Here is a 26,903-nt window from a genome sequence, read left to right on the forward strand (position 1 = left end):
CAAGCTTGTAGCGTCATACCCAAGAAGACTTGAGGCTGTAATCGCTGCCAAAGGTGCTTCAACAAAGTACTGAGTAAAGGGTCTGAATACTTATGTAGATGTCAGTTTATATATATATATATATATATACAGTGGGGAGAACAAGTATTTGACACACTGCCGATTTTGCAGGTTTTCCTACTTACAAAGCATGTAGAGGTCTCTAATTTTTATCATAGGTACACTTCAACTGTGAGAGACGGAATCTAAAACAAAAATCCAGAAAATCACATTGTATGATTTTTAAGTAATTAATTTGCATTTGTTAGAACCATAGGATTGAAACCCAATGTGACGCGGAGGGGAGGGGCACTTTTTGGCAAGGGGAAACTATTTGGCATGACAGGCCGAGATTCACATAATTTTATCATCAGAGCGTGCCAGTGGACTACTGTTAACAGAAATGACTGAAACAAACATTGTAGATTAGGAATTACGGGTAAATGTACAACCGGTGACGTCTACATTGGCCATGCGACATTTACGGTGTACGGCCCCAGCATTCATACTTCTTGCGCTTCGCTGAGCAGTGCTGTTGTCAAGGAAGTTAGTTTGTTTATACAAGTTGTACCACCCCCACCTACCGTCAACCAATTATGTCAATGCGGAGAAGCTATACAGAGCCCTCAGCATTGGTACAAAATTTGGGATGCTAACTTGTTTTGGCATCTGCATGCCTCTGGAGGCTCTGCAATTGCGTTACACCTTCCATATGTGGGAACTTCTTCAAGACTGTTGGAAAAGCATTCCAGGTGACTACCTCATGGAAGCTGGTTGTGAAAATGCTAAGAGTGTGCAAAGCTGTCATCAAAGCAAAGGGTGGCTACTTTTAAGAATCTCAAATATGTGGATAAATATTTTGATTTGTTTAACACTTTTTTTGGTTACTACATGATTCCATTTGTTATTTCATACTTTTGATGTTTTCACTGTTATTTTACAGTTGTAGAAAATAGTAAAAATAAAGAAAAACCCTGGAATGAGTATGTCAACTTTTGGCTAGTACTCTATATTTATAAAAAATTCCTTAAATTCAATAGCTCCTTGGCCATGTGCTCTAGTAGGGATGGGCATTTGACTTTGTTTTTTACTTTTCACGAACTTGCATGATTTTTTTTACATTACTCAAATGAAAAAATATAGGTATTTTTTAGAACAAGGCTGTCATTTTTTGGTGCATTTATCTACACTTAACAAAAATATAAATGCAACATGTAAAGTCTTGGTAAAACATGTAAGGCCTCAGAACTGCAGACAGGTGGGGTTATGGTACAGGCAGGCATGAGCTACGGACAATGAACGCAATTACATTTTATCAATTGCAATTTGAATGCAGAGATACCGTGACAAGATCTTGAGGTCCATTATCGTACCATTCATCCGTCGCCATCACCTCATGTTCCAGCATGATAATCCACGGCCCCATGTCACAAGGAACTGTACACAATTCCTGGAAGCTCAAAATGTCCCAGTTTTGCATATTTGCATAAGTATACTTTAGTGTGAAAGTGTTGGGATCTGGGACAATGTTTACCCAAACCCAAAATGAATATTTATGAGCAATTCCCCACACCCACCCACCTGAATGCTTTTATTTATTTAAATATGAAAGGAGAGGAAGGGGTTGGGCAAAGGCAGAAATTGTGTTTGACGGTTACCCTTTAAAGCAGTACGTAACGGTGACCATTTTCTTCAAATGGTAAACCGCCTGAGTAAGACATCTTCGTTGATTCACCATCTTTGGTGAACAAGTGCACACTTTGTGAGGATGGAGAGAATGACAATTGGGAAAGTATACTGTGTGTGGTGCGCATGTGAAAGTGTGATCAAAGAGGATCCAGGTCGCCTTGTTTTCAACATTGATAGTTTACTTCAGCTTTCTTTTTATTTACGGCACATTGGAAATGTATGCAAATTCTATAAAAAATCTAACCAAACATGAACAGATAGGGCGAAGAGAAACAGAATACACTCACAGTCAATGTTTAGAGAAACATTAGCTGTGAAAGACAATTTTACAGCGTTCCAATAAAATGAATTGTCGCTTTGTGTCCAGTCTGATACAGAGATTTAGTCATACATACAGATGTGTACATTTACAAAACACTGTCTCTGAAGAGTCAAACCCATTTTGTCCGCTCTCTGGAGCCAGTTAAAATACCCTTTCTTTTAAAACCAGGGAGCACAACAGGAACAAGGCTCAGCTTGGTTGCTCAAATCTATTTTTTAGTTGGTGGTGTTAATTCAGATAGCAGGATGTAGTCATGGGTTCTCGAAGTCTGACGATGTTCCGTCAAAGACCGAGAAGCGCTTCCGGAACTAGTCGTGACGGGGGCAGCCCAGGCACTCTGGTACCCCGGTGGAACAGTCTTTTGTAGGGGCCTCAGGCGGCCTGGAGCTGTGGTACTGGAGCCCCCAAACCCCCCTCTGCCAAGCCATTAGGCCGGCTGCTGCCTGGGCAAGGCACCTCTTTCCTGGGGAGGGATGCGGCGAATAGAGTATCCAACATCCCCAGAACTTCCAGGAGTTCCTGCTGGTAGTCAATCTCTCTCTCCACTAGCTCCTGGAGACGCACAAGCTGTCTGTCCACTACTGAAGACTGACCCACCACTGCCTGGTAGATGTCTGAGGAAACCGAGGGCAGGAGAATGACACACACACACACACACACCTAACAAACTTAAAGAATTTTTAAGAGTACAACTTCAGTGCGGCAGCAGAACCCCTGGCCCTGCAGACCCCACAACGGCATGCATGCGACACCAACACTGCTCAAATCATAGGCAAATGCATTTTTTTTTGCCTAATAATGATTTGGCAAATGACTGCCTCATTAGAAATGGTAGGTTACAGACTGTTATGGATACTTGGTCATTGGCTGCTCTTCAGTAGCCAACTCGAAATACATTTAAATGTACAAATCAGAGCTCTCCCTAGGATTTTCTGACAAGGTGGTGCTGATGTAGGCCTAAGGTTGGGAAGGGAAAGTCAGTCAACTTCCCCCCCAGGAGGTTGGAGCTTTTTGTATTTTTGAAAAACCTGTAACTGTCATTTCTTCAAACCTAGTCTTAAATTATATCAAATAATGTAGCTAACACAGACGTCTGGTTTGATCCTAAATTAAATTGAGGGTCTCAATTACACATTTTTTTGGTTAAATTTAGGGGTAATGATTGTTTTAAATAGTATTTTATACTTTGTGCATAGGCTAGTGAAAATGTAAACTGGCTTAATTTTGTTTGGGGAGAAAATTCAGAATAATTAAATTACTTGATGCAATGTAGTAGTTTAGCTTACAGTAGGCTATTTGGAATATGAAACAACTGTCTTTGTGAAGGACAGTATTAGAGGAACATCTGAGATGTCTGTTTCCATTCACGTAGGGACGTGCACTAAACTACTGCAACACCTCACATTTCCTTGCTCGTCAATGCACTTGCACCTACTACCGTTGCAGAGATCAAAGCATGTGCAGGCAAAAAAGTGTCCTTGCTTAGTTGACTAAACGCTGTAGCTAACTACCTTTGAGGTCAAAGTAGCTAAGGCATCATAACAACAAACTGCGTGCATGGTACCACATTTTGTGCAGGTTGGCAGGTTTGTATACATACTCAGAATTAAGATTTGTGTCACAAACTCACCTAGAATCATCTCAGTGGCGGTGACCAGGACAGGTGTAAACCTGGGATCAACTACATTCCTGTGAAGGAGAAGATAAAACTATGTCAAGATGCATGAACAGGTGTGCCGCAGTCTGGTGTAGTGGTTGTGCTGCAGACTCCTGACCACACATTGCCCCCTCTAGCCTGTGTCTTCAAATCTGTATCCCTCTTACCTGTCTACCCGTCACTTTATCTCAAAGAGAAAATACCAATAAAAAAAATACACATTTTAAAAAACAAACACTAGGGAGTAGGTAGGCGCTGATTTGGAACTGGGTATTTGAGTGAGTGTTACCCAATCAGGAAATTGAGGAGTTGAGAGAGGTTCTGCTCGTCTCGTCCTGCCAGAGCGTTCTTCAAAGTTCCTCGGCGATCCAACTCCTTCATCACCGCCACCGTGATCTCAGGCTTTCTGTTCCTCTGCCACGACTGCAAGCACACACACACACACACTTAAAAAACGATCAAGATTGTACAAGAGAGATGTCTGAGTTGCTGAGATCATCAGGAAAGTAATTGTACCTCCAGGGCGGTATCCAAGGCCTTGGAGATGTTGAATCTCTTCAGGTGTTTGTCGTATTTGGCCAGATGGCTCTGACAGATGGCTCTGACAAGAAAGTCATCCTAAGGAGGGAAGAGGTTCGATTTCAGGTCACTAGCTAGGTATCCATCCAATTGGTGACAGAGTTTCAGGCGAATATAAATCTGCATAAAGAAAATGTGCATTTTCCCGCCGGTGGTGTTTCCACCAAAGGGAATTGTTGCAGATAAAAAACAGTGAGTGGTGATGTAGTGCAGACAATGTACTTTTTCGCTTAAGTTCTTATGTACAGAATCAAAATATAAAATGTTGAGTTTGAGTTGAGTTTATGTTTACAAGGACAGTGCACATTAATCAACATTTCAGTAAAAGTGCCGGTTTTAGCCAGCCGGCTAATTTTCAATGTGTTTCCATCACGTTTTCAATTCTACTGATAGATTTGTCACAAGAAATGTTGCGTTATTTAGCAAGTGTGCCTACTCTGATCATGGCATGTGCGCACTAGCCAACAGCTCGCAGATACAGTGTGGGTAGGCTGTGCGAGTAAGCTAGTCTATATGATGATAATATTATGAAAAAGAGCAAGAACATTTGTCAAACAGCAGTCAAGCGTCGATCATGTCACCAGAATCAGACGATAGTTATTGGAAAGCAGCAACAAGATCACCCTGTGAAGTTCATAAGTTATTTAATCTGTATGTAGGCTAATAAACTGTATGCTTTCCCGAGTCGTAGTGGGAGGACCACACACCATATGTGGTCCTCCCACTTTTGACTCCAAGTTTACGGCAATAGGATGGATACTATATCAATACTTGCACATACAGGCTATCTGCAGGTTCCATGAAGTTGAATTTAAGACCCAAGACCTTTTAATACCACTTGGAATGCAAATGAATACCAATTTTGAGATCTGGGGGCACCACACACCTGCAAATATACCTCTCCAGAAATGAGCCCGTGTTGGCAAAAAGTAGTATTTGGAACGCCGACTGCGAGCCAGTCAGCGGTTTATTTACCCCAACTTGCTCAATTTCCACATGATTTATTACGAGAGTAGTTGAGGTTTAGTGAATGATTTGCCCCAAATACAATGCTTTTAGTTTTGGAAATATTTAGGATTAACTTATTCCTTGCTACCCATTCTGAAACTAACTGCAGCTCTTTGTTAACTTCTCTAGGATAGGGGGCAGCATTTTCATGTTTGGATGAAAAGCATACCCATATTCAACTGCCAACTACTCATCCCCAGAAGATAAGATATGCATATTGTTAGTAGATTTGGATAGAAAACACTCTGAAGTTTCTAAAACTGTTTGAATCATGTCTGTATAACAGAACTTATTTAGCAGGCGAAACCCCGAGGACAAACCATTCAGATTTTGTTTTGTTTTGAGGTCACTCTCTTTTCAATTAAGTTTCATTGGGAAACCAGATTTCTAAGGGACCTGCTTGCAGTTCCTACCGCTTCCACTGGATGTCAACAGTCTTGAGAAATTGGTTGAGGTTATTCCTTTGTGTAATGAAGAAGTGCGGCCATCTTGAATGAGAGTCACATGAAGTGTCCTGTTAGATAGAAGCGCGTGACCAGAAAGAAAGCTATAGTTGGTTTAAATCCTGTATTGAACACAGATCATCCCGTCTTCAATTTTATCGATTATTAACGTTAAAAAATACCTAAAGTTGTATTACAAAAGTAGTTTGACATTTTTTGGCAAAGTTTACAGGTAACCTTTGAGATATTTTGTAGTCACGTTTGAGCCATTAGGAACCGGTGATTCTCTGGATCAAACGCGCCAAATAAATGGAATTAATCGAACAACAGGACCATTTGTGATGTTTATGGGACATATTGGAGTGCCAACAACAGAAGCTCGTCAAAGGTAAGGCATGAATTATATTTTTTATTTCTGCGTTTTGTGTCGCGCCTGCAGGGTTGAAATATGCTTCTCTGTCTTTGTTTACTATTGTGCTATCCTCAGATAATAGCATCGTTTGCTTTCGCCGAAAAGCCTATTTGAATTCTGACATGTTGGCTGGATTCACAACCAGTGTAGCTTTAATTTGGTATCTTTCATGTGTGATTTAATGAAAGTTAGATTTTTATAGTAATTTTCATAGTAAATTATTTGAATTTGGCGCTCTGCATTTTCTCTGGCTTTTTGCCAAGTGAGACAGTAGCGTCCCGCCTAAACTCAGATTTTCGGATATAAATATGAACTTTACCGAACAAAACATAGATATATTGTGTAACATGAAGTCCTATGAGTGTCATCTGATGAAGATCAAAGGTTAGTGATAAATTTTCTCTATTTGTGCTTTTTGTGACTCCTCTCTTTGGTGGGAAAAATGGCAGGGTTTTTCTGTGACTTGGTGGTGACCTAACATAATCGTTTGGTGTGCTTTCGCTGTACAGCGTTTTTTAAAATCAGACACTGTGGCTGGATTAACGAGAATTGTATCTTTAAAATGGTGCCTAATACTTGTATGTTAGAGAAATTTGATTTATGCGATTTCTGTTGATTTGTATTTGGCGTCCTGCAATTTTATTGGCTGTTGGCGAGGGGTTCCGCTAGCGGAACGGGGTTCAAGATTAAGACAGGTTAAAGATTAACTACTTGTTAATCCAACCGCGGTGTCAGATTTCAAAAAGGCTTTATGGCGAAAGCATACCATGCGATTATCTGAGGACAGCGGCCAGCACACAAAACAATACAAACAGTTACCAGCCAAATAGAGGAGTCACAAAAGTCAGAAATAGCGATAGAATTAATCACTTACCTTTGATCTTCATATGGTTGCACTCCCAAGACTCCATGTTACACAATAAATGTTTGTTTGTTCGATAAAGTCCCTCTTTATATTCAAAAACCTCTGTTTTGTTGGCGCGTTTTGTTCAGTAATCCATTGGCTCAAAGGCAGTCACAACAGGCAGACGAAAAATCCAAATAGTATCAGTAAAGTTCATAGAAACATGTCAAACGATGTTTATAATCAATCACCAGGCTGTTTTTAGTCATAATAATCAATAATATTTCAACTGGACAATAGCTTTGTCAATATAAAAGAAAAACAAGAAAGGCGCGCTCTAGGTCGCGTGCACCAAACAGGTCTGGGGACTTTCCACTATCCAATCACTCAGACTGGTCTTACTCCCTAATTTTTCAGAATACAAGCCTGAAACAATTTCTAAAGACTGTTGACATCTAGTGGAAGCCATAGGAAGTGCAATTTGAGTCCTAAGTCAATGGATACTGTATTGGCATTCAATAGAAGACTACAAACATAAACAAATCCCACTTCCTGGATGGATTTTTCTCAGGTTTTCGCCTGCCATATCAGTTCTGTTATACTCACAGACATTATTTTAATAGTTGTAGAAACTTCAGAGTGTTTTCTATCCAAATCTACCAATTATATGCATATCCTAGCTTCTTTGGGCACGCTTTTCATCCGGATGTCAAAATACTGCCCCCTACCCAAGAGAGGTTAATATACTGTCAAGTTTGATGTATAAGTAGCCAACTAACGTTAGGAAGCTGGCTAACATACCGGTACATACTGCTGTAATGATATGCTATGTGGTTCATAAGGACAGCATAGCTAACAAATTGCCAGCCAACATATCATGTACGGTAACTTATTTGAAAATTCATTACACTGCTCAACATTTTCTTAACATTTGTCATGATCAGTTAAAGCAATTCATTTGTATGCACTCTCATGGACTTTGGCAGTATATTCTCCGCCATTTCCTTCAAATCTGAAAACGATTTGAAGCCACACCCATTCCCTGAAGATTTGCATTATGGGCCCTAGAGTACGAAAATACTGTCCTCTGCGTGTATACTTCATATTTTGACGAATTTAATACAAAATCAGGGAAATTTTGGCATACTAACTAGATCATACTATGACCAATAAGCATACTATATACTCAATTCACGTCACAAATTGTACAGTTAGTGTGGTTAGTATGAGTATTCGAACACAGCTCTACACACTGCAGCTTTCCAGAAACCAGGTTAAAAACCCCTGCAAACATTTATACAGTAGTGAGAATTGTTCTTTGTAGTAGAATAAAACAGTTGGGGGAATCGGCACTTACATTTTTTGGGACGTAGTTTCTTCCTTTGACAAAGACGCGGTACACTGGCCGCCTTCTCTGTTTGCCAGCAACTTCCCGTTTCTCCTCAGGGCTCTTCCTATGTTTGATGCTCAGGACGCCATTGGTCATCCCCACGACAATGGACTCGTCATCAGGCTAAACATACACAGACAGAAACCATTAGCCTTGTGACTTTATTAATATCTGAAAAGCCTTCATACACAATCCACATATCAAACAGCATCATAATAGTGGATTGCTCAGTCTCAGTTTGGCAGTACTTGTGAACTTACAGCCAGGGCCAGACTGAGAATGGAGGCGGCGTAGTCAAAGTTATGAACCACCTTGTAGTTGGTTGTGTTGTAGATTTTCACGTGCCTGCAGGGTAAAAAAAAAAATATATATATATATATTAAACACGCATATTCATCTAATCAAGAGATCCATCAAAACATCCCAATGGTGCGGATAAAAATAATCTCGTTAATAAAATATGATATGTTTGTCATAGGCTGTTTCAGAGTTGAAGAGCTCATTTGTAGTTCAGTCGATGGATCACTCAAGGAACCTTCACTCAACATGCCTGCTGCAATACACACACAAACATGTCCAGGCATGCAGATAGCCGTCTGTCTAGAGCTGCTCACACACACCTGTCGAGGGAGGCAGAGAGCAGTCTCTGTCCGTTGCTGCTGAGACTGAGGCAGGTGACGGTCTTGTGGTGGTTCTTCAGTGACACCAGAGGCTGACCTCCCTTCAGCAGGTCCCACACCTTCACATAGCGCCCTCCTGTAGGGGGGAGGGGAGACAACTTGGTCTTAAATGGTTATTTCCTCCATTAGCACAGATGTGACGAGCACAACAAATAATGGAGGGTGTCATGACTGTCCTGTGAGGATCTGAATTGGTCAGATCAGCTTGGCAATAAATAACTTCAGCCAGACCCCCTCTCACCCCCAAAGGGGGGAGAAGGGAGCTGGTGGAGGGGTTGACAGATCACACCCTGTTGTAAATCAAGGAGAGAACATCCCTCTCCAATGTTCACACAGGAATGTGCCTTTGTCTCAACAGACATTTCCACGCCGAAACTCTAACATGTTCTAAACTGAATACTGGAACAATATTTCTAACAAAGAAAGTGGGGAATGGGCAGAGGTGACCTAAAAGAACACTAATGTCATATGGGTTGTTATTTTCTGATGTCATTAAACATGTTAAAAAGGAAATACTGTAACTTGAAAAGTATACACACTGTGTGACGTGTCCATCTTCTACGCTGTGTATGAAATATGAAAATGATGTGTTTTTTTGTTAAAGAGAAGGATGATCTTAGAAACAATAAGAGGAAATTGTTTCTATAACTTTGTACGAGTAGTCACCGCCCCCTTGAGTGAGGTCAGAGAGCTTGTCAGCCTCACGAACCGCCCCTTTTGAATGAACTGTATAAAACGGTGGGTTAAGAATTAACATATCAGACCAGAGAGGCGTGTAGCTGCAGCTCACATCCAACGTGGTTCGAACTCTGAAATCTCAACACGAGGTAGAGACGATAGTCACCTACCGGACAATCACTGGTATAGCTGATTAGCTGTCCTATGTAAACTATCTAGAAAAGTAAACTTAAGTGGGACCATTCTACTGCTCTTCTCAAATTACCCTAGAATGCTACTCTCATTCCCCAATGGGAACCATCGACATGGCTGGCTAGCCTATCTTCAAAGAGGCAGCTTCAGGAGCGAATGGAAAGTAGAATAAACTCAGGACTACACGACAAGTCAACAGATACCGGACGACGGCAGAGGAGGACAACAGTAGAAGATAGGTGGGGACCCCTTTAAGACAATAAGAGCATTACAAGCGTGCCGTGGAAAGGCCCAACCAAACCCCTTTCCAAGAAGGCTTGGTTCCGACAGAGATACGCGGCGAACCAAGGCATTCACACGTATACATTCATGATTTCTTACTCCAAACGGTGGTTCGTGTGCAAAGTATATGATTACTGTGAGAGTAGTTTCTAAAAGTATTATGTCTCTGTTCCTCTCTCTCTCGCCCTCTCCATGTCTTTTTGTAACAAGCCACCATATTGTGTCAGTCCGCTAGGGACCTGCTTTTAATGTATTAAGTGTGCAGGTTTATCCTGTGTTATCATTTACTCACCTAGAAAATAAATTAAACCAATTTGTGTAGTACTGAATCATAAGTAAGGCTGGGGTTTAAAAAAGTAAAGTCATGATAAGGGGCACAGGTATGAGGTTAATTATATTATCCTGTAAGGGGGATGGCTTAATATTGACAAACGCATCCTTATTGAACAAGTTATCCTTTATTTAACCCGGGAAGTCAAGTTGAGATTGACTCATTGATCTCTTTTTCAAGTGAGTTCTGTATGATTGTTCAAGATGGCTGGTGGAGGCTGTTGTCAGAAATGTTGAGCTCACCATTTGTAATGTTCAGTTGATGGATCGCTAAAGAAATCATCATTCAACATGCCTTTGTGAGAGTAACTGTGCTTCATTAATAACAGTAATACAGTAACTTCAGAAAGTATTCACACCCCTTGACTTTTTCCCCATTTTGTTGCGTTACAGCCTGAATTTAAAATGGTTTAAATTGAGATCTTTTCTCACTGGCCTACACACAAAACCCCATAATGGCAAAGGGGAATTATGTTTAAAAAAAATATGACAAATTCATTTAAAATGAAAAGCTGAAATGTCTTGAGTCAATAAGCATTCAACCCCTTTGTTATGGCAAGGGGGGTTCAGGAGTAAATAAGTTCAGGAGGTAAAATTCTTCTTAAGTCACATGGATTCACTGTGTGCAATAAGTGTTTAACATTTTTTTTATGACTACCTCATCTCTGTACCCCACATATAAAATTATCTGTAAGGTCCCTTAGTCGAGCAGTGAATTTCAAACATATTCAACCAGTGGCACAGCCATCTAAGGCACTGTTTCTCATTGCTAGAGGTGTCACTACAGACCCTGGTTCGATTCCAGGCTGTGATTGGGAGTCCCATAGGGCGGTGCACAATTGGCCCAGCGTTGTCCGGGTTAGGGTTTGGCCAGGGTAAGCTGTCATTGTAAATAAGAATTTGTTCTTAACTGACTTACCTAGTTAAATAAAGGTTCAATTAAAAAAAAAAATTTTTAAAGGCCAGGGAGTTTTTCCAATGCCTTGCAAAGAAGGGCACCTACTGGTAGATGGGTAAAAAAAAAAGTGACATTGAATATCCCCTTAAGCATGGTGAAGTTATTAATGAGACTTTGGATGGTGTTTCAATACACCCAGTTAATACAAAGATACAGGCTTCCTTCCTAACTCAGTTGCCGGAGAGGAAGGAAACCGCTCAGGGATTTCACCATGAGCCCAATGGGGACTTTAAAACAGTTAGAGTTTAACTTCACTAGGGTAGGGGGCAGCATTCGGAATTGTGGATGAAAAGCGTGCCTAAAGTAAACTGCCTGCTACTTAGGCCCAGAAGCTAGAAAATGCATATAATTGATAGATTTGGATAGAAAACTCTAAAGTTCCCAAAACTGTTAAAATAATGTCTGTGAGTATAACAGAACTGATATGGCAGGCGAAAACCTGAGGAAAATCCATCCAGGAAGAGCTATTATTATGAAATGGCTGTTTTCTATTGAAAGCCTATCCACCATACAAAGACTTATGACCCAGTTCACGATCCCTGTGGCTTCCACTACATGTGGCCAGTCTTTAGGCATTGTTTCAGGCTTTTAAAATGAGGGTGAAACACCACTTTCAATGAGAGGACAATGGAAATTTCCAGACATGAGTCCTGCGCGTGACCGGGAGTGTGCCTTTCTTGTTTTTCCTTTTCTATTGATGAAGCTATTGTCCTGTTGAAATATGATCTAAATATTTATGACAAAAACAACCTGAGGATTGATTATAAACATCGTTTGACATGTTTCTATGAACTTTTATAGTACTTTTTAGATTTTGTCTGTCTGTTGGGACCGCGCATTGTTCCAATGGATTACTGAACAAAACTCACCAACAAAACTGAGGTTTTTGAATATAAAGAGGGACTTTATCGAACAAACAAACATTTATTGTGTAACATGGAGTCTTGGGAGTGCAACCATATGAAGATCAAAGGTAAGTGATTAATTTTATCGCTACTTCTGACTTTTGTTACTCTTCTACTTGGCTGGTTACTGTTTGTAATGTTTTGTGTGCTGGGCGCTGTCCTCAGATAATCTCATGGTATGCTTTCGTCGTAAAGCCTTTTTGAAATCTGACACCGCGGTTGGGTTAACAAGAAGTTCATCTTTAAGCTGATGTGTAACACTTGTATGTTTTATGAATTTATATAATGAGTATTTCTGTTTTTGAATTTGGCGCTCTGCAATTTCACTGGATGTTGGCCAGGTGGACGGTAGCGTCCCACACCCCCTAGAGAGGTTAATGGCTGTAACAGGAGAAAACTGAGGGTGGATGAACAGCATTGTATTTAATCCACAATACTAACCTAATTGAGAGTGAAAAGGAAGCCTGAACAGAAAAAACATATTCCAAAAGTAATACTGCAATAAAATGCGGCAAAGCAATAAACTTTCTCCTAAATACAATGTGTTAAGTTTGGGGCAAATCCTATAATTACTGAGTACCACTCTCCATATTTTGAAGGATAGTGGTGGCTGCATCATGTTATGGGTATGCTTGTAACTAGGGATGCACAATATATATTTGTGAGCATATCGGAATTGGACGATATTAGCTAAAAATGCCAACATCGGCCCGATGTCTAGTTTAACGCCGATGTGCAAAACCAATGTCAAAGCTGACTTGCATACGTATATAACGTAAGTAGATGACGTAATGACGCCACGAAAAATACAGTGCTACACAGAACAAAAGCTGAAAAATACTAAGCGCACACTCCCAACAACTAAACATGTTCCAAGTTGAGCAGTCATTTGAAAGGAATTTTAGCGAGACAACTCAAAAGGCGAAATCCATTAACGCCAAGATAATGGAATTCATTATGCTACTTGCTATGGGTGTCACGACTAACATTTGGACAAGCGATGTCAGCCCCATGAGCATGCCGAGTCTGACAGCACAGTGAATCGACGAAGATTTCGTACCCAGGAAAGCTGTATTGCATGCTCAAGAATGTGCTGGTTCTCACATCGCTGCTACCATGTCAATGGCATTTGAGAACATGAACACAATCCTAGTGCCATTCGAACAACTGATAAGATAATCAACTGCGTTTGCAGCAGACGTGATACCCTCTGTCATGGCATTGAAACGCCTGCTCAACAAAACTACACAGACCTTGGGGTTAAAACTTACAAAAGTACTCGAGGCTGTGAACAACTGATTCTGTGGTATTCTCTCTGATTTTCACAATTCCTGACATTTAATCCTAGTAAATATTCCCTGTCTTTGGTCAGTTAGGATCACCACTATTTTAAGAATGTGAAATGTAGAGCAAATGATATCAGCTTTTATTTCATTCATCACATTCCCAGTGGGTCAGAAGTTTACATACACTCAATTAGTATTTGATAGCGTTGCCTTTAAATTGTCTAACTTGGGTCAAACGTTTTGGGTAGCCTTCCACAAGCTTCCCACAATAAGTTGGGTGAATTTTGGCCCATTCCTCCTGACAGAGCTGGTGTAACTGAGTCAGGTTTGTAGGCCTCCTTGCTCGCACACGCTTTTTCAGTTCTGCCCACAAATTCTCTTGGATTGAGGTCAGGGCTTTGTGATAGCTACTCCAATACCTCAACTTTGTTGTCCTTAAGCCATTTTGCCACAACTTTGGAAGTATGCTTGGGGTCATTGACCATTTGGAAGACCCATTTGCGACCAAGCTTTAACTTCCTGACTGATGTCTTGAGATGTTGCTTCAATATATCCCCATCATTTTCCTGATGCCATCTATTTTGTGAAGTGCACCAGTCCCTCCTGCAGCAAAGCACCCCCACAACATGATGCTGCAACCCCCGTGCTTTACGGTTGGGATGGTGTTCTTCGGCTTGCAAGCATCCCCCCTTTTTCCTCCAAACATAACGATGGTCATTATGGCCAAACAGTTCTATTTTTGTTTCATCAGACCAGAGGACATTTCTCCAAAAAGTACGATCTTTGTCCCCATGTGCAGTTGCAAACCGTAGTCTGTCTTTTTTTATGGCGGTTTTGTTCCTTGCTGAGCAGCCTTTCAGGTTATGTCGATATAGGACTCGTTTTACTGTGGATATAGATACTTTTGTACCYGTTTCCTCCAGCATCTTCACAAGGTCCTTTGCTGTTGTTCTGGGATTGATTTGCACTTTTCGCACCAAAGTACGTTCATCTCTAGGAGACAGAACGCATCTCCTCCCTGAGCGGTATGGCGGCTGCGTGGTCCCATGGTGTTTATACTTGCGTACTGTTGTTTGTACAGATGAACGTGGTACCTTCAGGCGTTTGGAAATTGCTCCCAAGGATGAACAAGACTTGTGGAGGTCTACAATCTTGGCTGATTTCTTTAGATTTTTCCATGTCAAGCAAAGAGGCACGGAGGTTGAAGGTAGGCCTTGAAATACATCCACAAGTACACCTCCAATTGAATCATATGATGTCAATTAGCCTATCAGAAGCTTCTAAAGCCATGACATCATTTTATGGAATTTTCCAAGTAGTTTAAAGGCACAGTCAACTTAGTGTATGTAAACGTCTGACCCACTGGAATTGTAATACAGTGAATTATAAGTGAAATAAWCTGTCTAAATAATTGTTGGAAAAATGTCTTGTGCCATGCACAAAGCAGATGTCCTAACCGACTTGCCAAAACTATAGTTTGTTAACAAGAAATGTGTGGAGTGGTTGAAAAACGAGTTTTAATGACTCCAACCTAAGTGTATGTAAACTTCCGACTTCAACTGTACGTAAACGCCAACAAAATAACTTTTTGGTCAGTGTGGTGTGGTGTAACCTTTATTTAACTAGCAAGTCAGTTAAGAACAAATTCTTATTTACCATGACAGCCTACCCCAGCCAAACCCAGACGACGCTGGGTCAATTGTGTGCCGCCCTATGGGACTCCCAATCACGGCCAGATGTGATACAGCCTGGATTTGAACCATGAACTGTAGTGACGCACTGAGATGCAGTGCAATGCTGCGTCCATGTGTGTGTGTGTGTGTGTGTGTGTGTGTGTGTGTGTGTGTGTGTTAACTATTTAACTGTACTGGAATGCTTAAAAGGCTGCTAAAATGTAAAAACATTGGTTATCGGTATGGGTGTCTTGGCAAGGAAAATATCGGATATCAGCCAAAAATATCATATCGGTGCATCCCTACTTGTAACCGTTAAGGAATGGGGAGTCTTTTAGGATAAACATTTTTACGGAATGGAGCTAAGTACAGGCAAAATCCTAGAGGAAAACCTGGTTCAGTCTGCTTTCTACCAGACACTGGGCGATGAATTCACCTTTCAGCAGGACAATAACGTAAAACACAAGGCCCAATCTACACTGGAGTTGCTTACCAAGTGGCCAAGTTACAGTTTTGAATTAAATCTGCTTGAAAATCTATAGCAAGATCTGAAAATGGTTGTGTAGCAATGGAAAGCTATTATAGACTTATAACTGTAATCACTGCCAAAGGTGCTTCTACATTTTCCTGGACGCGTCAATTCCTGTCACTAACTCAGATGCCTCGGGCGCCACGAACTGTTGTTTCCGAAGTTTTATTTTGTTCATAAGTGTTTGTGTCAACACCTGCTACCAACAAGCTAGCTAGGTTGCAATGGAGCACACTTCGCATGGAATAGCTAACGAACTTTTCCAGCGCTGTAGAAGCTGTGTTTATTACGCTCTTGTAAGGGACAAGTGACAATCCGGAGTTCCAATGCAGCAATTGTTTGCTAGCGGAGGATTACAGAAATGAGGTGGCTATGCTTAGCAAGTAAATCTCAATTCTACGCAAGCTTATGGGGAAAAGATAATTGGAACTTTCTCATTTTCAACTCCTGTGGCTGGACGCTGCTCAGGCCTGATGGATGTTTCCCCGCCTTGTCATCTGTCCCTTTTCTAATAGCCTGTGCTACCTGAAACATCCCTGACAAGGAAGTCGTCTCCATCTGCTTCTCCACCGCCATTTTGTAGTGGAGTAGACGGAGAACTGCTCCCGAGTGGCGCAGCAGTCTAAGGCACTGCATCTCAGTGCTAGATGCGTCACTACAGACACCCTGGTTCGAATCCAGGCTGCATCACAACTGACCGTGATTGGAAGTCCTATAGGGCAGCACACAATTGGCCCAGCGTCGTCTGGGTTTGGCCGGTGTAGGCCATCACTGTATATAAGAATTTGTTCTTAACCGACTTGCCTAGTTAAATAAAGGTTAAATAAATAAAACATGTAAAAACTGCAAGAGGATTGTTCCAATCAGCACTGGTCCAATGTCACAAATTGTGGAAATCGAAGGCAGCTGCATACTGTTAAGCGGATGGGAGTGACTGCGAGAGGTTCAGAGCAGATTGACACAAGGAATAGCTTCGCTGCACTGGTGCCTGATCTACCTGCGCCTTCATCGCTGGGATTGCAATAATTTGATAGTAACAGATGACATTCATATTCTGACAATCTCTGAAACTCATTTAGATAATACCTTTCTTTGAGAATACAGTGGTAGCAATACATGGTTATAACATCTACAGAAAAGACAGAAATGCCAAAGGTGTTGCCGTTTATATTCAGAACCACATTCATGTAAAGCTTTGAGAGGATCTCATGTTATATATTGTTGAAGTATTATGGCTGCAGGTTCATCTGCCTCACCTAAAGCCCATTCTGGTGGTAAGCTGCTGTAGACCGCCAAGTGCTAACAGTCAGAATCTGGATAACGTGTGAAATGCTTGATAATGTATGTGATAACAACAGAGGTGGTATATTTTCTGGGTGATTTAAATATTGACTGGCTTTCATCAAGCTGCCAACTCAAGAAAAAGCTTTGAACTGTAACCAGTGTCTGCAACCTGGCTCAGGTTATCAGTCAACCTATCAGGGTAGTTACAAACAGCACAGGAATGAAATCAACATGTATTGATCACATCTTTACTAATGCTGCAGAAATTTGCTTTAAAGCCATCGGATGTATTGATCACAATATATTAGCCATATCTAGGAAAACCAAGTTCCAAAGGCTGGGCCTAATGTAGTGTATAAGAGGTCATACCAAGTTTTGTAGTGATTCCTATGTTGTGGATGTAAAGAATATTTGTTGTTCTGTGGTGTGTAATGAGAAGCAACCAGACGCTGCACTTGACACATTTATGAATTTGCGTATTCCAGTTACTAATAAGCATGCACCCATTAAGAAAAGGACTAAAAACTGTTAAATCCCTGTGGATTGATGAGGAATTAAAAAAAATGGTATGGTGGAGAGGGATGAGGCAAAAGGAATGGTAAATAAGTCTGGCTGCCCAACCGATTGGCAAACGTACCGCAAATTGAGAAAAAATGTGACTAATCTGAATAAAAAGAAGACACCACACTATGAAACAAAAATAAATGACAAAGAATGTTAGTAGAAAGCTTTGGAGCATCTTCAATGAAATGTTTTGAAAAAAGGCAAACTCAGCTTCACCATTCATTGAATCAGATGGCTCATTCATCACAAAACCCACTGATATTGGCAATTACTTTAATGTTTTTTTTCATTGGCAAGTTTAAATTTTAATTTTCAAATTTAGGGATGACATGCCAGCAACAAAAGCTGTCACTGTACATCCAAGTATAACTGACTAAATTATGAAAGACAAGCACTGTACTTTTGAATTACGTAAAATAAGTGTGGAAGAAGGAGGTGAAAAAATGGTTGTCTATCAACAACGACAAGCCACCGTAGTCTGACACCGTCGATGGAAAATTACTGAGGATAATAGCGGAAGATTTGCAACTCCTATTTGCCATATCTTCAATCTAAGCCTACTAGAAAGTGTGTGCACTCCGGCCTGGTGGGAAGCAAGTCATACAACAGCACCAAGAAAAGTATTGTCCCCTTTACTGGCTCAAATAGCCGACGAATCAGTTTGTTACCAACCCGTAGTAAACTTTTGGAAAATAAATTTGATCAGATGCAATTTTACTGTAAACAAATTGACTTTCAACAGACTTTCAGCACACTTATGGGGAAGGACATTCAAGCACAGCACGTACACAAATTACTGATGATTGGCTGAGAGAAATGTATGATAAAAAGATTGTGGGAGCTGTTATGTTAGACTTCAGTGCGGCTTTTGACATTATCAATCATAGTCTGCTGCTGGAAAAACGTATGTGTTATGGCTTTACACCCCATCCTATATTGTGGATAAAATGTTACCTGTCTAACAAAACACAGAGGGCGTTCATTAATGAAAGCCTCTCCAACATAAACCAGGTAGAATCAGGAATTCCCCAGGGCACCTGTCTAGCCCTCTTACTTTTTCATTTACTAACGACATGCCACCGGCCTTGAGTAAAGCCAGTGTGGCTATGTATGCAGATGGCTCAACACTATACACGTCAGCTACTACTGCGACTGAAATGACTGAACTAACTAGCTGCAGTTAGTTTCAGAATGGGTGGCAAGGAAGAAGTTCGTCCTAAATGTTTCCAAAACTAAAAGCATTGTATTTGGGGCAAATCATTCACTAAACCTCAACTACATCTTGTAAAAAATAATGTGGAAATTGAGGTGACTAAAGTGCTTGGAGTAACTGTCATGGCCAAAACATATTGATACAACAGGAGCTAGGATGGGGAGAAGTCAGTCGATAATAAAGTGCTGTTCTGAATTCTAAACAGCATTATCAACAACTAGGGTCCTACAGGCCCTAGTTTTGTCAAACCTGGACTACTGTTCAGTCGTGTGTTCAGGTGCCACAGAGGGACCTCAGAAAATTACAATTGGCTGAGAACAGGGCAGCAGGGCTGGTCCTTACATGTACACGGAGAGCTAACATTAATACATCTCTCATGGCTCAAAGTGGAGGAGGGATGGACTTCATCACTACTTGTTTTTGTAAGAAGTGTTAACATGCTGAATGTACTGAGGTGTCTGTTTAAACTACTAGCACACAGTTCGGACATCCATGCACACCCCACAAGACATGCCACTCCACAAGACATGCACACCCCACAAGACATGCCACCCACCAGAGGTCTCTTCACAATCTCAAGAACAGACTATGGGAGGCGCACAATACTACATAGAACCATGGTTACATGGAACCCACATCAGGTAACTGATGCAAGGGAACACACTAAATGTATTGGGTAAAGTGTTATGAAATGTAATGTGTAATTCTTTTAACTGTATAACTGTCTAAATGGTGCTGGACACCAGGAAGAGAATGGGGATCCTTAATAAATTCAAAAACTACAAATAATTGACTCAGGGGTGTGAATACTTTTGTAAATGAGATAATTCTGAATTAAAATTGTTTTTTTTTTTTTTTCTAGTTTTCACTTTGTCATTATGGGTGTGTAGATGGGCAAATTTGATTTTTATTGTACATTTTGAATTCAGGCTGTAACAACAAAATATGGAATAAGTCAAGGGGTATGAATACTTTCTGAACACACCATTATGGGTGTGTAGATGGGCAAATTTGATTTTTATTGTACATTTTGAATTCAGGCTGTAACAACAAAATATGGAATAAGTCAAGGGGTATGAATACTTTCTGAAGGCACTGTACGTATAGGTAGCCTGGTCTCAGACTAGACATATTTGTATGATATGTTAAATTTGGTATGACAGATGGTTACTTAAGGCAAAAACAAAAGTAGGGTGGTTGGTTGGGCGTATAACGCAAACATCTAGCAACTAAAAGGTTGCAAGTTAAAATCTCATCACAAACAACTTTAGCATTCTAGCTAATTATTTACTACTTTTTTGCAACTATTTTGCGTGTCAGCTAACCCTTCCCATTTAACCCTAACCCCTAGCCTAGCTAACGTTAGCCAGCTAGCATATCAAACATTTTGTAAATTCGCAACAAATTGTACGCTTTGCAAATTTGTAATATATAATATGAATTGTAATTCATAAATCATACGAAATGGGTGATGGACATGCACAAATTAATACATATCCTACGAAACCTAACATACCATACTAAATGTGTGGTGTCTGGTCTTCATCTTGAGGACCACAAATGGTTATGGAACTCAAAATCACAGTACAATATTATGGTTATGCAGCTATGCTGTTACAGCTTACCTGCTGAAACCAGTAGTCCTTCAGAGGGGTAGAGCAGAACGCTCTCCACAGGCTGGCTGTGGTCCATGGTCATCACACTCTTTTCCACTCTGGCATCAAACACCCTTAGTGTGTGGTCATAGGACCCTGAGGGTAGGGGACAGAGACAGTACAGTGACACACAAACAACACACTTTCAGCGTGTGTGTAGATAGCAAACCAACACTATCAAGAATGTATGGGTGTTTAAAGGGATAATTCTGGATTTTGGCAATGAAGCCCTTTACCGACTACCTCAGAGTCAAAAGAACTTGTGGATACCATTTTAATGTCTCTGCGTCCAGTATAAAGGAACTAAGAGGTAGCTTCACAAGCCAATGCTAACTAGCATTAGCGCAATGACTGTAAGTTTACAGAAACAGCTAGCATGCTAGCTCTTCCCATAGACTTCCAGTCATTACACCAACGCTAGTTAGCAATTGCGCTAATGCTATTTGGCAACTTTCTTAAAACTGAACGCAGACATAAAAATGGCATCCACGAGTTCATCCGGCTGTGGGGAAGTAGATAAAGGGCTTCATTGCCAAAATCCCAAATGATCCCTTTACAATGGCTGGTAGAGGCAGTTGTGTGAAATTATGATTTCTGAAAACATGGCGTTGTATCAGTAAATGCGTTTCATTTCACCAGTTATGAAGATATCTCTGTTGAGTTTGCTGGTGGTGCCACAGCGGATATAGTCTGTGTGTTCCTTGTACGAGGTCAGTTCAGTGGAATTGGGGATGTCCCACAGGCGACAAGTGTAGTCGTCTGAGCCCGTCAGGATGTGATAACAGTCTGAGGTGAAATCTGTTACATGCACCCCCCTTGAGCAGAGACAAACAGTTCAGTTAAATGTAGTAAAGAACACCAGAAAAAGGAATGAAAAATAGGATCCAAAACATCCACACAAGACACTCATCAGAGGCTGTTGTCAGAGTTGTTGAGACCATCATTTTTAGTTCAGTTGATGGATCACTCAAGGAATCGTCACTCAACCTCAGCCTGCTGCTGAGAATAGCAATTTTATTTTTGCCCGCTGATAGGGAAGGATTAGGGGACATTTTCCAACCAGACATTGAGAACCCGGTGACGTTGAATTGAGGACCTACTTTGTGTGCCCTTTGAACACCCTGAGTGCCACCTTGCCGCTGACATCAAAGAGCCGCACCACGGAGTCCTCGCATCCTGCCACCAAGAGCTGACCATCTGACCGGAACTTTCCGCTGTACGCCGTGTCCTTGAAGCGAGTAAAAGTCTTGACTGGCTCCTGAGAAAACGGTCCGTAGATGTGGATCTGAAACAGGCAGCGGGTTTAGAGTGAGTGAGGGACACACACTTTCAGTTTGTGTAGATGGCAAACCAACACTATCAAGACTATGATTGTTTAAGATGGCTAGTAGAGGCTATGGTCAGAAATGTTTAGATCATCATTTGTAGTTCAGTCGATGGATCACAGAAGGAATCACTTTATATGCCATTGTCATCATGGATTTAATGAGCGGATATAGGTCAGAACCTAAACTAACCACCATTGTTTTCCTAGAGTCTACTAAGTTTACTAACGTGTATGTGAATGGCAGTGAGACCAACCTACCCGTGTAGAAGCCGTCACTGCATAGTTGTGTGGTGCCAGGGGGGAGAAGTCAATGCTTGTGACTGCTCCAAATTCCTTTATCTGGACTGGGGCCTGAAAAACACTCAGCAACAGAGAATAGTTGAGAGATCACAATCAAAAGACAAGTCAACTTCATCAGTTCAATAGTAGGCTATTATTGTCTTGTTACTGCAATATGGAAACGTAATAGTTAGTATGCTCATGCTGCCACCAACAACACTTGCATCGACAGTGTGACCGGCTTACCTTGTAGTTTTTCCAATACAATGTGTCCGGAGTAACTTTCTCTCCAAGTTTGGGATATATTGGGATTTTTGTGGATTTGAATGAAGCCATTTCTGTATGTTGATAAGGCTCCTCTTAATCTTCGGATAGTTTGCGCCCACCTAATTTATGTGACGAACACATAAAATATGAACACAAACCAAATCTAAAACTGAGCAGGCAGAACCACTACCTACAGCGTTGTTGTATGCAGAGCAGCATGTGCTAGCTAACTAGCTAGCTAGCTACCAAGTATGAACAATTTAAGTCTGCAACATCAGACAGCTTGGAGTTGATTATGCTTAAGTTAGCTACCCACTAGCGTCTACACATACTTAACGTATGGAAGTAACCTTTTTCTTCGATCACTTTATTGAAATGGAAAAATAGGAGTATAGCATTGAAAATGGCTAGCTAACTAGCATGCACAACGTGGTCCAATAGCGGTCCGCATGCCAACAAGATTTAACATAAATACTTTTTCAAATAAGGTTTCTCACCTTTGGGTGGTATTCCTTGACTAAACTCAGTAGATCGTAATCCACTTGATTCAATTCAGAAATAGGTTTGCGTTAGATAAACCAAAATGCATTCATGTTTAAAAAGTTATCACCTTGTTCTGTGCCCACAGGCTCCAGTCAAAGACAGTACAGTAAAGAGAGGCAGAAACTGCTTCTCCAATAAAAATCCCTGATCACACATGTAGGCGATGTCATGGCGACGTTGGCTGGCTAGGCTGATGCACAGAAACACGTCGTTGGGTCTATCAGTCRAACTGCGCATGTGCAAGCCGTCAACTCAAAGGTACTATTTCGAAATCAAGCTGTTTTTGACGGAAATGATAACTTGTCAGTTTATCACTTTCACGCGGTTGGAGTAGTAACATGTTAAACTACTACTTTTCATTTCTATCTGACTTCTCAAGCCCGGCCTGGTCTGCTTGGTCTGTTTCACAAGCGTTCCCGGAAGTCTTGCGATGTTGCGTCTCTGGGTTTAGAAACTCTGTGATGCAGCCGTGTTTAAGATCTCCACTTCCGTAAAAAAAAATTACGTTATTGTTTACTGTTTCATTGGCCAAACAACCATCTCCTCCCTGGGTAGCTGTCCACCGTGCATGTCCAATTGATACATTCTGGTCAATTCCAATCAGTTCATACGCTTATTTAACTCGATGACTTATTTGAATAACTAATTCAAATGTGATTCAGTTGATTCATTCATTGGCTTTAATTTGATTCTCTCATCTCCCTGTCAAATTTAATGTCAAAGTGCGTCAGTTCCTCACAAAAGCAGTCAAACCATCCAAATAAAAATTATTTAAATTGAAATATATTTTAAGACAAAATAAATACTCTACCAACAAAAAGTTGTTAACCTTTATTTGGCTAGGCAAGTCAGTTAAGAACAAATTCTTATTTMMAATGAAGGCCTACCCCGGCCAAACCCAGACGATGCTGGGCCAATTGGGCACCGCCCTAAGGGACTCCCAATCACGGCCAGATGTGATTCAGCCTGGATTCAAACCAGGGACTGTAGTGACACCTGGCACTGAGATAGACTGCTGCGCCACTCGGGAGCCCCATTATACATGTGTGTATGTCCCTTAAGGTCCTTGAGATGAGCAAGATGGTGTTGACAGATAAGGAAGCTCTGCTTCTAGCTCCTAAGCAACTTTGCAGTATTTTGTTTCCTTGTGATATGGCTCTCTCAGGATATACTGTCTTTGTCCATACAGCCAGCTGGGTTCTCTGTGTATCGCGCATGGTGTGATTGTGATAACATACAGAAACTCAAGTCCCTTTGTTCACCCGACCTAGAATACCTCACAGTAAAATGCAGACCATATTACATCCCAAGAAAATTATCTTCGGTTATAGTCACAGCCGTGTAGATTCCCCCTCAAGCCGATACCACGACGGCCCTCAAAGAACTTCACTGGACTTTATGCGAACTGGAAACCACATATCCTGAGGCCGCATTTATTGTAGCTGGGGATTTTAACAAAGCAAATTTGAGGAAAACGCTACCGAAGTTCTACCAACACATTGACTGTAGCACTCATTCTCAGAAAACATTAGACCACTGCTACTCAGCTTCTCAAAATGCCTACAAGGCCCTTCCCCGCCCTCCCTTCGGCAAATCTGATCACGACTCCATTTAGCTGCTCCCTTCCTATAGGCAGAAACTCAAACAGGAAGTATCCATGCTAAGGACTATTCGATCTTGGTCTGACCAATTGGAATCCATGTTTCAAGATTGTTTTGATCACGAGGACTGGGATAACGTCAGTATAGAGACAAACTGGAGTCGCAATTCAACGGCTCAGACACGAGACCTATGTTGCAGGGTCTACAGACAATCACGGACTACAAAGGGAAAACCAGCCACGTTGCGGACACAGACGTCTTGCTTCCGGACAAGCTAAACACCTTCTTTGCCCGCTTTGAAGATAACACAGTGCCACCGACCAACCTACCAAGGACTGTGGGCTCTCCTTCTCCATGGCCGACGTGAGAAAGACATTTAAGCGTGTTAACCCTCGCAAGGCTGCCGGCCCAGACGGCATCCCTAGCCGCGTCCTCAGAGCATGTGCAGACCACCTGGCTGGAGTATTTACGGACATATTCAATCTCTCCCTATCCCACTCTGCTGTCCCCACTTGCTTCAAGATGTCCACCACTGTTCCTGTACCCAAGAAAGCAAAGGTAACTGAACTAAATTACTATCGCCCTGTAGCACTCACTTCTGTCATCATGAAGTGCTTTGAAAGGCTAGTTAATAAGGATCATATCATCTTTACCTTACCTGACACCCTAGACCCACTTCAGTTTGCTTACCGCCCCAATAGATTCACAGACGATGCAATCACCATTGCCCCATCCCATCTGGACAAGAGGAATACCTATGTAAGAATGCTGTTCATTGACCATAGCTCAGCCTTCAACACCATAGTACCGTCCAAGCACATCATTAAGCTCGGGACCCTGTGCTACTGTGTCCTGGACTTCCTGACGGGGTGTCCCCAGGGGGTGAAGGTAGGAAACAACATCTCCACTCCGCTGATCCTCAACAAAGGGGCCCCACAAGGGTAAGTGCTCAGCCCCCTCCTGTACTCCCTGTTTACCCATGACTGCGTGGCCATGCACGACCTCCAACTCAATCATCAAGTTTGCAGACGACACAACAGTAGTAGGCCTGATTACCAACATTGACGAGACAGCCTACAGAGAGGAGGAAAGGGCCCTAGGAGTATGGTGACCGGAAAATAACCTCTCACTCAATGTCGACAAAACAACGGAGCTGATCGTGGACTTCAGGAAACAGCAGAGGGAGCACGCCCCTATCCACATTGACGGGACCGCAGTGGAGCAGGTGAAAAGCTTAAAGTTCCTCGGCGTACACATCACTGACAATCTAAAATGGTCCACCCACACAGACAGTGTGGTGAAGAAGGCTCAACAGCGACTCTTCAACCTCTGGAGACTGAAGAAATTTGTCTTGGCACCTAAAACCCTCACAAACTGTTACAGATGCACAATTGAGAGCATTCTGTTGGCTGTATCACCTCCTGGTAGGCAACTGCTCCGCCCTCAACCGCAGGGCTCTCCAGAGGGTGGTGTACGTATCACCGGGGGGCAAACAACCTGCCCTCCAGGACACCAATGTCACATGAAGACCAAAAAGATCATCAAGGACAACAACCACCCATGCCACTGCCTGTTCACCCCACTATCATCCAGAAGGCGAGGTCAGTACAGGTGCATCAAAGCTGGGACCGAGAGACTGAAAAACAGCTTCTATCTCAAGGCCATCAAACTGTTAAATAGCCATCACTAGGCAGCTTCCACCCGGTTACGTAACCCTGTACCTTATAGGCTGCTGCCTCATATACATTGACTTGAAATCACTGGCCACTTTAATAATGGAACACTAGTCACTTTAATAATGTTAACATATTTTTGCTTTGCTCATCTCATGTAGTATATACTGTATTCTATTCTACTGTATTTTAGTCAATGCCTCTCCGACATTGCTCATCCTAATATTTATATATTCCTTAATTCCATTCTTTTACTTTTAAGTTGTGTGTATTGTTGTGAATTGTTAGATATTACTGCACTATTGGAGCTAGAAACACAAGCATTTCACTACACCTGCAATAACATCAGCTAAACATGTGTATATGTGATACTGTACCCCCTCGCCCAATTGTCCTTTGTAATATTCTTTATATATACTTGTGTTCCCCCATGTACTTTTTGTATTGATTTGTTGTTAATAAAAAAWAATAAATAAATAATAATAAATAAAAACAAGAACATTTAAATAGAAAATAACAAAAAACATTATTTCCTTCCTGAATTAGGATGCGTAAATACACAACACCTTGCGGTAACACATGTTTTCTGGTAGGGAAAGCA

The 26,903-nt window shown here is 41.4% G+C and overlaps 1 protein-coding gene across 2 annotated transcripts; it reads right to left on the reverse strand.

Annotated features, from left to right (window-relative positions):
* Positions 1-1,896: 1,896 nt before the first annotated feature.
* utp15 (UTP15 small subunit processome component) lies at positions 1,897-23,184 on the reverse strand. Of its 2 annotated transcripts, none has more exons than XM_024001521.2 (13): positions 23,096-23,184; positions 22,465-22,604; positions 22,198-22,290; positions 21,713-21,897; positions 21,249-21,427; positions 20,583-20,708; positions 9,004-9,139; positions 8,644-8,728; positions 8,351-8,506; positions 4,224-4,325; positions 3,997-4,130; positions 3,681-3,739; positions 1,897-2,664 (listed from the first exon to the last, which is right to left on the reverse strand). In XM_024001521.2, exons 2-13 carry the CDS (start codon positions 22,552-22,554, stop codon positions 2,423-2,425), a joined length of 1,587 nt encoding a protein of 528 aa, XP_023857289.1. In that variant the 5' UTR covers positions 22,555-22,604; positions 23,096-23,184; the 3' UTR covers positions 1,897-2,422. The 2 variants fall into 2 exon arrangements, with proteins under 2 accessions (XP_023857289.1, XP_023857288.1); XM_024001520.2 differs by having other exon boundaries at positions 22,983-23,138.
* Between the last annotated feature and the right edge of the window lie 3,719 nt (positions 23,185-26,903).

The sequence above is a fragment of the Salvelinus sp. IW2-2015 genome, linkage group LG15 (assembly GCF_002910315.2).
Source record: "Salvelinus sp. IW2-2015 linkage group LG15, ASM291031v2, whole genome shotgun sequence".
NCBI classification, from domain to species: domain Eukaryota; kingdom Metazoa; phylum Chordata; class Actinopteri; order Salmoniformes; family Salmonidae; genus Salvelinus; species Salvelinus sp. IW2-2015.

Coding starts and splice junctions, on each gene's coding strand:
- utp15 (XM_024001521.2), bottom strand. CDS start 22,554: ATGGCTTCATTCAAATCCACAAAAATCCCAATATATCCCAAACTTGGA. Junction 22,291..22,464: donor TGTATTGGAAAAACTACAAG/GTAAGCCGGTCA, acceptor AGTGTTTTTCAG/GCCCCAGTCCAGATAAAGGA. Junction 8,507..8,643: donor TTCTCAGTCTGGCCCTGGCT/GTAAGTTCACAA, acceptor GTGTATGTTTAG/CCTGATGACGAGTCCATTGT.